General features: G+C 45.2%; 1 protein-coding gene across 1 annotated transcript in view; it reads left to right on the top strand.

The window, feature by feature from the left end:
- The first annotated feature begins 276 nt into the window (after positions 1–276).
- The window catches only part of IPPK (inositol-pentakisphosphate 2-kinase), a 28,393-nt gene continuing 17,208 nt past the window's right edge, over positions 277–11,461 (top strand). Inside the window, exon 1 of the mRNA XM_032193856.1 lies at positions 277–408. Coding sequence (XP_032049747.1) covers positions 328–408 — 81 coding nt within the window. The 5' untranslated portion in view covers positions 277–327. The remainder of the gene's footprint in view (positions 409–11,461) is intronic.

Genomic DNA, 11,461 nt, shown 5'->3' with positions numbered 1-11,461 from the left:
AAGGTTACTGTTATGGAGTACCTTCCTCAGGAAGAAAGAAAAGGGAAAAACTGTAAGCTGTTAGAGGTAAATTTTAAATGGCAATTGAAGTTTTGTTCTTTGTAGTCAAACCCGGGGGGGGGACAACACTGAGGGAGCAACGGAGGCTGTGGGCGGGCTCGGGGGCGCTGAGGCGGCCGGCCCGAAGATGGCGGCGGGGCGGGGCGGTGGCGGGCGGCCCTTCCCGCGCGGCGGGCGGCGCGCAGCCGCCATGGTGGCGGCGTGAGGGCGGCGGGCCGGCGGCAGGCACCGTCCCCGCGGGGCGCGGCGGGGCGGCCCGGGCCGGGCATGGAAGTGGAGAAGATGGACGAGAATGAATGGAAGTACCACGGGGAGGGCAACCAGAGCCTCGTCGTCTCGCACTGCCAGGTGCGGCCCTTGCGCGGCGGGGCCCGAGCGCCCCTCCCCCGCCGCCGGGCCCCGCGTGAGGGGAGGGAAGGGGGGGGGCGGGCCGGGGCCTCCCCAGGTGCGCGGCCGGGCAGGGCCTTTCCTTAACCGGGGCAGCGGTGGCAGCCTGGAGACGGCTGGGGGGACGCGCTGGCAGTTACCCGCCTGTCGTGTCGCGATATGGGCGCGACAGAAGGCAGCCCCGGCAGGGACCGCGCTCCCCTGGGCGTCCGCGGGGTCTAGCGCCCTCGGGGGGGGGGGGGGAAGGGGAACGGGTCCCGCCGGCCCCGTGCCTCCGCGCACCTTTTTTTTTGTTTTTCTTCTCCGTTTTTCTCCGTAAAGAAACAAACGGAGCCGGGCCCGTTTGCCGGCAGTATCGTGAGGCGAAGCGGAGGCTGCCCACGGCGCTGCTGTCACCTCACAGCGCCGGGCTCGGCCCCGAGCGGCCCTCGGAGGAGCTGGGGCCGTGCCTGACCTGCGCTCGGGGCCGCTTCGGGGCTTCGGGGTTCTGTGACTGGGTCTGAGTGCTGCCACCGCTGTGCCCCAAAATGCCCTTGGTGTTGCATGGATCTAAAGGTTTTAGAGCTACAAGGCTAAAGGGTGGTATTTATGTAGAAAAAACTACAAGCTGTATGAGCTGAATCCTGAAAACCGTTTATTTTTCTATACGTATGAAAGAACGATCAAAAATACTGTATTTGTTTGATATATCTTTTCTGGGTTTTAAACACACATTGAATGTAAAAGACGTTAACAAACGTCAGCCTGAGGAAAATGCTGGAAGTATCACGGCCTCCTCAAACTCAGGAGGGACGTTTCTGTGGCTCTCCTTTCTCTTTATATGAGGTACTTTTAAAAGATACTCTGACTACAAGAAAAAAGCACATGATTTTGTTTCCTGTCTAAATTTAAGCTCTGAAAAAGGCAGCTCAAAAAAAATATGCAGTCACTGAACAATAGGAATCAGAAGGCGTAATGGGTCAGCAGTGATGCAATTGTGATATCTTTGAAGACGTGGAAGATGAGGAAGTCTGCCAGAAACTCGGAGTGCTTGCTGAGTGTGTCAATTCTCCTTTCAACAAGAGGCAAAAACTTTAGGATACAGTGAAAGTAAAGCAGATGTATTTTTTTCCTGTATAGATAGCTGGTGAACTCTTGGAAAACGGGAGTATCTAAAATAGTGTTTAGATGCTGATTGTTGCGCTGTGCCCCTTGCAAACAGGACGTGCTTGCATGATTAATCATCCTGCTTGTGATCCGTTGTCAGTCATTCTCAGGTTTGTGTGAATGAAACAGCAGCATCATTAAGATACTGAATTTTATTTTAACTGTCCTGCCTTCATTCTGTATCTCTTCGGTTCGTGTTTACTGTGTGTAAAGGTCAGGGGGAGGGATGGTGATTTGGTTGTGGCAAAGGGGATGTGAATGGGGGCTGAGACAGAAGTGCTGGGATTGCGAGAGGCCAGGGCGGAAGCGTTCGTGTGCTTGGTGTCGCCTTGTTCTCCCTTCTCGTGTGTAGTGGTGCCTCGGAATGAGGGAAGGAAGCTGGTCCCTACCTGCATGGGTCTGAACCTCTCATCCTTGCTTCTTCAGGAGGATCTGAGTGGTTTAAAAATAAAACAACACCAACAGCAACAAAAGCCACAGAAGTCCCCTGTCCTTCTGGAGAGGAGAGCAGAAGCTGGTCTGCCCTTTGTGAACTAAGACCCAGGGAGTTTAGCTTCAGCTCCTGCCCTCTGATCCACTCTCTGAAGCACTGATAACTGGTTCTGTGCAAGCTCATGTTATCAGGTCCCTGGAGTTCAGGCTGGGGTGAGCAGGCAGGCTGGGCACACACTTGTTACTGATTGTGTGGAGCAGAGCTGGCTTGTGGGTGAAGACTAAGAAGAACAAGGCACGCCTCAGTTCGTGGCGCAGGGTCTTTTTAAGGCTATGTTTATTTTTTGGCTTCTCCCATTCCCTGCGTATTTAAGACGTGAATGTAACGCCCCGTTAATCCAAAGTTAGTGCAGCACCAAAATTGAAAACGTGGTCACAGGAAAGTCACATGCCCAACAAGCAGCTCCGCTAGTGATGAGCTGATAAGCCCTGGATGCAGCCAACAAGCAGACGTTTTTTCCGGTGCCTTTGGGTGGTGGCCTGTAGGCAGAGGTTGGTCTGACACAGACCCGTGTCCCGTGGAACACGCCGTGCTGTGTGATGTGATGTGCTGTGAAGCACTGCCTGGGGGGCTGGTCCCTGTACCAGCTGCTGACATCGAGGATGCCGCAGTGACACGGCCCCCCGAGCGGTCGGTACAGGGGCAGAGAATCTGAAATCACTGCAAGTACATCTCTGTTCCTATTCACCCCGTGAGGAAAAAAAAGGATCTTGGGTGGGGCCTGGCCTCGTCAGCGCATCTCTTCTCACAGTGATGGTTTCACAGAGTTACTTTAATTAGTTCTCCAGCATTTAATGATGGAACGCCTGCAAAGAGTTTCCAGTTACGCCGTCACCACTGAAGCTGCTTGCTTGCTTAATGTATATTCCAGCTTCTGTTCTCCTGGCTTTTTGTAGTTCTGATGAATCTAAAATTTTGGCAGATATACGGTATCGTGGGACAAATTTCTCTGGTGGCAAAGCTTTTCCTGGTGTCTTTTAATACAGCTGTGATTAACTTAACCCAAACTGAAACTGAATGATGGTCAAAAAGCCTTTGTCTGTCTTGCAACCTGCCAAAATGCTGCTACCAGGAAACGAACAAGGGTAGGCCTTCTGTACCATTGGTGCCAGTGAGAAATACAACTGGCACTTCCCTTTGCTTCCTGAGGCCGGTGCTTGATCCATTCAGACTGATCTCTCCCAAGTACACAAAAACTGCAAGTTCATTGAATCAATAATTGCGTAGTCCTTGTCCGTACGTGGCAATGTTGAGTATTTGATTCAATCCTAGTAGCCTTTGCTTGCCACAATTTACCATCCTTACCAATAACTTCCTTGCCACAATTCGCCATCCGGTGAATCCTCTGGTTACTTGTTGTAGCTGTGTTCTCAGAGATGCCTGAAGTGCTGTGGTACAGATACAGTTTTAAATTAAAAAAAAAAAAAAAAAAAAAAAAAGAAAAGCAGCTGAACGCAATCACAGACCGCTAGGCAGTTTATAAAAGATGCTTTGTATTCTCTGCATTTTATTGGAATGTTGCTCCTTCTGCATCAAATTTGGCTTCCGATGTAAAGACGGAGCTTGACCGTTCTTTACCTCCTTTGCTCTGCTCTCAAGCAGCAGGGAGGGTTCTGAGGAACTGCGGTAGGACAGTTACCTCCTAGTAAGCTGCTGCCTTCTGCTGAGGTAGAGGTAGCTGGTTTTTCAGAAGTAAGCTGGAAATCCTCATTTGTAGTTCTGCCTTTTAATCAGTTGTTTCCTCTTACAGAGACACTAAAGCTTCTTTTCATAAAGGCTTCAGGAAATTATTGTTCTTATAAAGTAGCGTAAGTGACGCTAGAAATAAGGACTTGTATTTCCTTTGAATGTTGAAACGCTGCTTGAAACATATTTGAAGTTTTTGCTTCATGTATCTATGTTCCTCCTGTGCTTCGCTGCAGTTGACTTTTTTTTTAATGCTGGGATATGATGGCAATCTAATGCTTCCTTTTAAAATACGTCTGAACATTAAGCTTACATTTCAGGATGACTACTTGGAGGTGATAAAATAAAATAATAAAAGGGGGGTCTTTTTCCCAGTAAGTTTTGCATTCAGTAAGGTAGTCCAAAGGAACCTTGATGTGTGTTTGCAGAAGGTTGCGGTGTGTGTCTGCAGGTGCCTTTATTGTTAGTAATAATCTGTTTCTCGTCTCGGAGTGCTAGCAGCTCTGACAGATATCTTCGGGGTTTGGTAAGGGACTTAGTTTGTTAGTAAATATGTAAACCATCCCCAGAGCATATGGGAGCTTACTAAATAGAAAAAGGAGATGACAGATGGAGAAGGTAAATGAAGCAGAGCTGAGGAGGCTGAGGGAGGGAGTCAAGGCAGCTGATCCAACTTGCGTAAGGTTCCTACAGCTGGTGCTTGTAGTAGGCTAATAATACCTGGCTCTTCTCTGAAATATTTTTTAAATCTTCAAGTTATATGGGTAAGGGTGAAGGATATCACAGTGTCATCAGTGCTTCCTTCACAGATACCCTTCCCAGTCCCTGTGCTGGGTTTGTGGGGGCTGCCGGGAGTAGAGGGCTGTCGCATCTGGATGTTCAGTTCTGATTTCACTGCGACTGCCGCTGCCTTACGGTGGTTGTGAAGGATGTGCAGAAGGGCCCTTTCTGCGTATGGGACACTGATCTGGTTTTGCTTCCTATGAAATAAAATGTATTCTCTGTCTGCAGGGGTGCTTTGCATCACATCGGGCTAGGTAATTGTTCCTAGTACTGCTTTGGAAGTATGAAACAGTCTGCCTGGTTGTTTTGCTTGTTTGGGTTAGAGTAGTTAAAACCTGAATCGTAATGGAAAATTTTGTTGTAATGAGCTTACTTTGAGAGAGGGCCATTAAGGAGATTTTATGTTTAGACACAGGAGTTTTTGCTAAGAGAGGGAAAAGTTTATGGGCAGCATTATGAGCTAGATGCAGCTTGGTCTTATTTGGCAAAAAGGGAGTGATGCCGACCATCAGTTGCTGTCTTGTTGAGAGGATCGTCTTGAGGCACTTCTTCAGATGGTCGCATTTTGTGTACGTTCAAGAGCCCGAGTGCCCTGTTTTGTTCTTCCCTTTCATCCCATTGCTTTTCTACGTGGAGTTGGCTGAATCTGTTTTGTTGTCTTGAAAGTAGTGTAAGTAAAGTATTGCCCCCACAATTCCAAGACATTCCTGAGAAATTCCAGTTCCCTGACTAGGAGCGGGTTTTGTTGTGTTCTGTTTTGTTGTGGTTTTGTCTTAATGTCTGTGGAATAGTGAATTAATACCTGTGAGCGTCTCCACTTCAAGGCACTGAAGAGCAGACTGCTGGCTCTTCTGCTCTGGTTCTTTTTGCTGTTCCTTGCAGGTATAAATATTAGAAATACTCCCCTGCCTTTCGCTGGCCTTATCAGTGGTGGCCTTCTCTGCCTCTCTCACTGATTAAAGAATGGTCGAGTTACTCTGGCTTTGCCTTTTCATGCTAAGAAGTTATCAGAAGCAAGACTCAACTTCCATTCATTGAATTTTATTTTGACTATTCGGAGAGACACAGTTTTGTTAAGACTTGAGCTTAAAAACTTCTGCATCCTTGAGGAGATTCTTCTGAAATTCCAAACCAATGGTCGTTCTTATTTCTGATTGATTTCATGCTCTGGAGGGGTCAAAAAAAATCACCAAAGCTACACAGTGTAACATAGGGAGGAGTTTTGCATCTGTTTCTGTAGAATTTTCTGAAGAAAGAAAAGCTTTCATGTGATGAAGTTGGACCAAGATTCCAGCATAAACTTTAATGGGAGTTAAGGACCAGTAAAACCTCTTCTGTTGTGTCGTGTCCCCTGTTACAGGGCATTTCTTTGGCCTTGTTTCTCTGGCATCGTGTTCTTTCGGGGGTACGTGTATCTAAGCATAGACTGTCTAGCAACCCCCCCACCCCCAAGTGCATTCCTTTTGCCTATTAAGAAAAAGGACAAGAAAACAGATTAATGACTAAATGTAATGCATTCCTTTGTTCCTTCTTTCCTAGTTGTAATTACTTGAAAAACTATTTATGTATTTATTTACTGTGAGTGAGCAAAGGAGCTTCTGCCCAAGTTTACCGAAGCAAGCAGCTACAGAATCCAGCTGAAAAGCCAAGTATGTGATCGAGGTGTGTCATCAGTGGAGAAGAAAAGAAGAGATGTGTGCCATGCTGTAAACAACAATTAAGTTTTTAGGAATAGGAGGCAATTACTAGTTTGAGTTGAGTGGCACTTGAACCTGTGAAACTGTACGTTCCTTGTGTTAACCTTGTTTAACTAGTACTTAGATATGCGTCTATAATCACTGCACAAAAGGAAGACGGTTTTGTATTTGCTTCTGATCCTTTGGCTAAGTGGGTGTAACTGTGGCTGTTGATACCATCACTGGCTGGACCAACTCTGCCTGAGTGCAGTCTACAGAGCTTTTTATTATAAAAGAATCAGAAGTTGGAAAGACTTTAAATTCACAAATGAGCAGTGGATTAGCTGCAAAGCTTTTTTTTTTTTTTTTTTTTTTGACCCAAACCAGCTGCTTGAGTCAATGTCTGTTACAGAATTTTGATTTCATATTGTACCAGACTACTAAATTTACTTTGTCCTTACCAGGTTTCTGCACCAAGGAGATGCTCTGAGTGCAGTGCAGTTTAGCAGTGTATTTCCTAAGGTGAAGGGGAAGGTGACACGAGGCAGGGGAAGTGAATGAAGAGAGCAGAAAGAACAGAAAAGCAGAAATACCCTTCAGAACTCGTCTTACAACATTAGTGCCTCAGACGGTTCTGTAGATGCAGATGTGAAAACGTCTTGTGTGTGTGGCATGAGACACCTGTTGTAGCAGCAACGTCCCTTTTCCCTTTTATTTTAACTGTTTTGACTTTTAATTGCTTCCCCCTCCCTGTAAATGTTCCCCTGAAACTCCTTGCTCCCCCTGCTCACCGAAGCTGCCAGGTGCCTGGCTGTACCCGCTGGTGCTGACTGCAGGTTTGGAGCAGTGTGGAGGAAGGAAGCTCAGCACACGTTTTCATGTTCCTGTTTGTAGAAGTCACCTGTTGGACAGAGCCATGAGGTATTTGATGCCCTGTTAGACGTTAAGGACTATTTTTTCCTAACAGTTAGGGTGTCAGGCCGTGTACAGCGTTACCCAGCTGCAGCGTGCCCGAGGGTGGCCACCAAGAGGTGATCGGTGCTGCTTGCTCTGCTGCACGGAGCGAGTCCTGGGGTGGTGTTTGCTCCCAAGTAATGGCTTAAAATGCTGAATGGTGTCAAGCCAAGTGCTGTGGCAGAAAATCTTTATTCATGCGAAGAGATGAAATTGTTCTTAGGGGGCTCCTGCGCCAAATAGAAGAACATTGTTCCAATTTTTGAATGCTTCCTTGCGCTTTGTGTGAGCGATTGCTAAACTTCCTCCATAGTGGCAGGAAACGTAGCTTTCCTCACTTTGTTCTGTGTGATCTTATCCGCATTCTTATACAGAACAAAACCGAGTTGGAAACCTGCGCTTCTATACAATATTACCGTGTGTGCTGCCCTCAAAAGCTATGGAGTTTTCCAGTTTTTAGTTTGTGTTCATCTCTCATGTCCCACATCCCTGGATGAGGAGACCTTTAAGATGTCATCTGTTGAGTATCATAAAGATAAGCTTTGACTGGAATTCCTAGGCAGTGCGGAGGACACATTTTTACTGGGTTTTATTAGTTCTCAGAGGAAGGAGCGCTCCTCTGTGCAGCTGTCTGCTCTGAGATGTGACAGTGACACCTCTTTGGCCATCTGCTTCCCTCCCGTGGTGGATTCTTTGCACAGAAAACCATTGTTTTCTGTTTAAATCCCTCAACCTAAAGTTAGAATCGAAGGGGTTGTGGAATATGAGTTTGCAATAGAAAATGTCAGGATAATTTAGCTAGCATATGAACTGCATGCAGTTCAACTGTTCTACTGCAGAAATATCAGCAGAATAGGTCCATAGTTCATCTGTGGTACCAGTGAAAATGTCATTTATTAGTATTTGCAGATCAGTAACTTCAAGTTGGGCTTGTGTAGCAGTGCTGTTTAACTTCACTTAACCCCTACCTCTCCCTTTGACTGAACTTTAGGTAGAATGCACTTCTTGTAGGTGTAACGGCTGAACGCTGGTGTAAATCTGCTATGACTAAGTTGCACTACATAGCCACAGTGGTAGAAGCAAGTTTGACATTTGTAGAGCTATTTTGGGTAAGTTCTTGATAACTTTTTGGGTTGAAGAAAAGAAGTTTCTGGGGTTTGGAAGGGACCTCCGAAGATCATCTAGTCCAGCCCCCTGCTGGGCAGGATCACCTAGAGCACGTTGTGCAGGATGGCAGCCAGGCGGGGTTTGAAGATCTCCAGAGAAGGAGACTCCACAGCCTCTCTGGGCAGCCTGTCCTGGTGCTCTGTCACCTCCCATATTCAGCTGGAACCTCCTGTGCTTCAGTTTGTGCCTGACACTACAGGCTCTAAATTAAACAGTCAGTTTTTATTGTATAAAGAAATTCTGCAATGCTTTCAGGTATTGTTTCCTAAAAGTAGGAGGAGCAGCTTCATCCCTTCATCTCCTTAAGTAGTAGCAGGTGGTGGTGGTGGTGTGTCTAATTGATTGCAAGGAGTTATTTGGCGTTAAGTGTAGGAAAGATTTGTTACCAGTCTTTGAGAGTGTTTTCCGCGGTAATTCACAACTGGGAGCTCATGACATTTATACAGACAGCTTTAAAGCTCTTCTGGGGTTTATTGTTCTGCTTGTCCAGCACATGCCTTCATCACAGCGGTATGTTGACAGCAGAGAGGTTAACACCTTTGTGTTGTAATATTGCACACGGTGCTCACGGAAACACCGGTGAGGTTCCGAGCACTGCAGCTTAGGGGATGCTGTGGAGGGAGGGGGCAGGAGGGTGGGGTTCCTCTTGGGACTTAGTTGTTACCCCAAGGGGTTTGGTTCCTACCAGAAGACCTTGCAGATGTGAACACCAGTTGGTGACCAACTAGATCAGAATCTTTTCCTGTTACGCCAGGCAGTTGCAGAACCAGGTATCAGAGAAATGTTTTGCCTCTATAGAAAAGCACTTTGCTTGTTCTGGTTAGAACAACAGCAATGTAATAACAAATGATGTGAGCCTGCTGACTTGGAAAGGCAGAAGCTGAGGTGGCGTTTCCCAGGCTTTATGTTTGGACAGGCCAATTCTTCATGTTCTTGTACAGAAGCTTACTCGAAAGCTGTGTGAGCTGAGGTGGTAGAGTAGAAGTAAAATACGTAAATACATGGCGTTGTTGTCGATGTTGTTCTAGGCAAATTTTCCCGTTTCTTGCATGGGCACCATCTCTTAAACAGATTTTGTTAACAATGTAGCAAGAGACTGAAAGTCAAAAACCCCTCAGTGATGCTAACTACTTCTGGTTAGTTTTAGTTTTAGTTTTAGTTTTTCCCAAAGCATGAAGTGTCAGGATTATAGAGTTGTCCCAGTTGTGTTTAACTTGTGAAAACTCCCCCATTCAGGAGGCCTGCAGAGTAGCTTGGTCTTAAGAGAAAGAAGTTTTAAAGATATTTCCAAACAATTTTAGTCCAATATCAAATATCAGTCTGTGAAAGAATAAATGTATATATATATTTTTTTAATCCTGGCTTCATGATGCCGAATCCAAAGTGCCTAGATTGATGCCAGTCATGTTTTGTTATTTTGGCTTAACTGCAAGCAGTGTTTGGATTTCTTTAAGTAAAATTGAAATAATAGCTAGAGTAACTGTTTTAGAGAATAAAAATTACTGCAGATGATCATTTGACTTCCCGGGGACCAAGACCAGCAACTCATTTTTTCCCAAGATACGTTAAGACAAAAGTTGTGTGTGCATGCACGCACGCGTTTGTCTTCTCCAGTGACTTCTTTCAGCACATTTTTGCAGCCCCTCTTACAGCTTCTCTCTTTATTGGCAAGCATCAACTTTTAGTTATGATTTAAAAGACAAACAAACAATTGTTTCATGGTAGGGTGCCAAGGAAGTATTTGCCTTTAAGCAGGTGTGTAAGTGTAAGGCTGGAGTCTCACGTTGCTGGGCCTTGATGCAGTGCCCTTCTAGAGCATGGAGCTATTGTTAAAAGCCCGATGTGCTCTGTGAGCAGCTTTCTGTATCCCTGCTGCTCCCACTCACACTGAGCTGCCTCTAACAGCTGGCCAGATTTTGCTCTAGCTCCAGTGTGGTAATGGGCTCTGGTGGGAATGTTTGTTACCATTTACCAAATTTCATGCAATAATTTTGCTTAAATTCTTTATTTGAATAATAAGGGCAGTCCCATTTGATATTCTGATGCCTTTTGTTGTGAACTGAATGCTGAACATGCTTACAGAGAAAGGACTGCAGGATTGGTTTTTAATAAAAGAAAAAATTGCAGTTTTTCCTTTGAATTCAGTATTTTTTTTCTAGCTTGTCTTCATTCTTCAAAAGATCTGAAGCCTCTTGATGTGTCATGTGTTACTTTTTCCTACTTTAATGTATTGCTTTTTTTTTTCTCTCCTTGATTTTGTAGCCTGTTTTTTTGTTTGTTTGGTTTCTTTCGTTTTGTTTTTTTGTTGCTGTTGTTTTCATCTTTTTGTCTGTACGGACTGCTATTCAATTAACGCTTTGGTGGTAAATAGTGCATTGATGAAAGTACTGGTAAGCAGTCTAAGGGCTTGAGGGGTACATATAGGGAATGAAGTTTGGGGAACACTAGGATCTGGTTGATCTGATCCTCCAAGTGTGAAGGGTAGCACCAGCTTCCTAAGAAATCTGTTTTCTTCTGGATTTGGCCCTTCATTTGGCATGTTGTATCTTTGATGTTCAATCCTTAAAGTATTTAAGATAACAGACAAAAAACCTCATGGCAACAACTGCACCCAGGATTTGCAAGTAAAGAATCAGTTGAATGAATCAATAATGCACTAGCATGAAAAATACACCCCTGATATTTCCACTGGTAATAATTCTCAGTACCGGTATCAGCAGAGCTGTGTAGCTATTGCTGCTAACTAAAAGCTATCTGCTTAAAATCAGCTCAGTGTCACAAAATGTTATAACCAGATATTTTATTGGGTCTCACAGTTTTTTCCAAAGACTTTTTGGGCAAAAACGATAGGGTGCTTTTCTGTATTTTTGTTTGATGCTGTGCTTTAGGGGCAGTCACAATTGACACAGCAGACTTTCAGAGATAGAAGCTACGGGAGTGTTCTCCCTTTTACAGCTGGTGACAGGACAGAGTGGCTGCCTTGGTAAGGTCAATAGAGGAGGTCGTGGCAAATCTGGGAGCAGAAGTTGATGTACTTGATTTCAAGTTGAGTGAATCAAGCCTTTAAAAAGCTTTTTTTTTTTTTTTTTTTTTTTTTTTCCCCAGTGTT

This window comes from Aythya fuligula, chromosome 10 (assembly GCF_009819795.1).
Source record: "Aythya fuligula isolate bAytFul2 chromosome 10, bAytFul2.pri, whole genome shotgun sequence".
In the NCBI taxonomy this organism is placed as follows: Eukaryota; Metazoa; Chordata; class Aves; order Anseriformes; family Anatidae; genus Aythya; species Aythya fuligula.
This window is presented reverse-complemented; position numbering and strand designations above follow the sequence as displayed.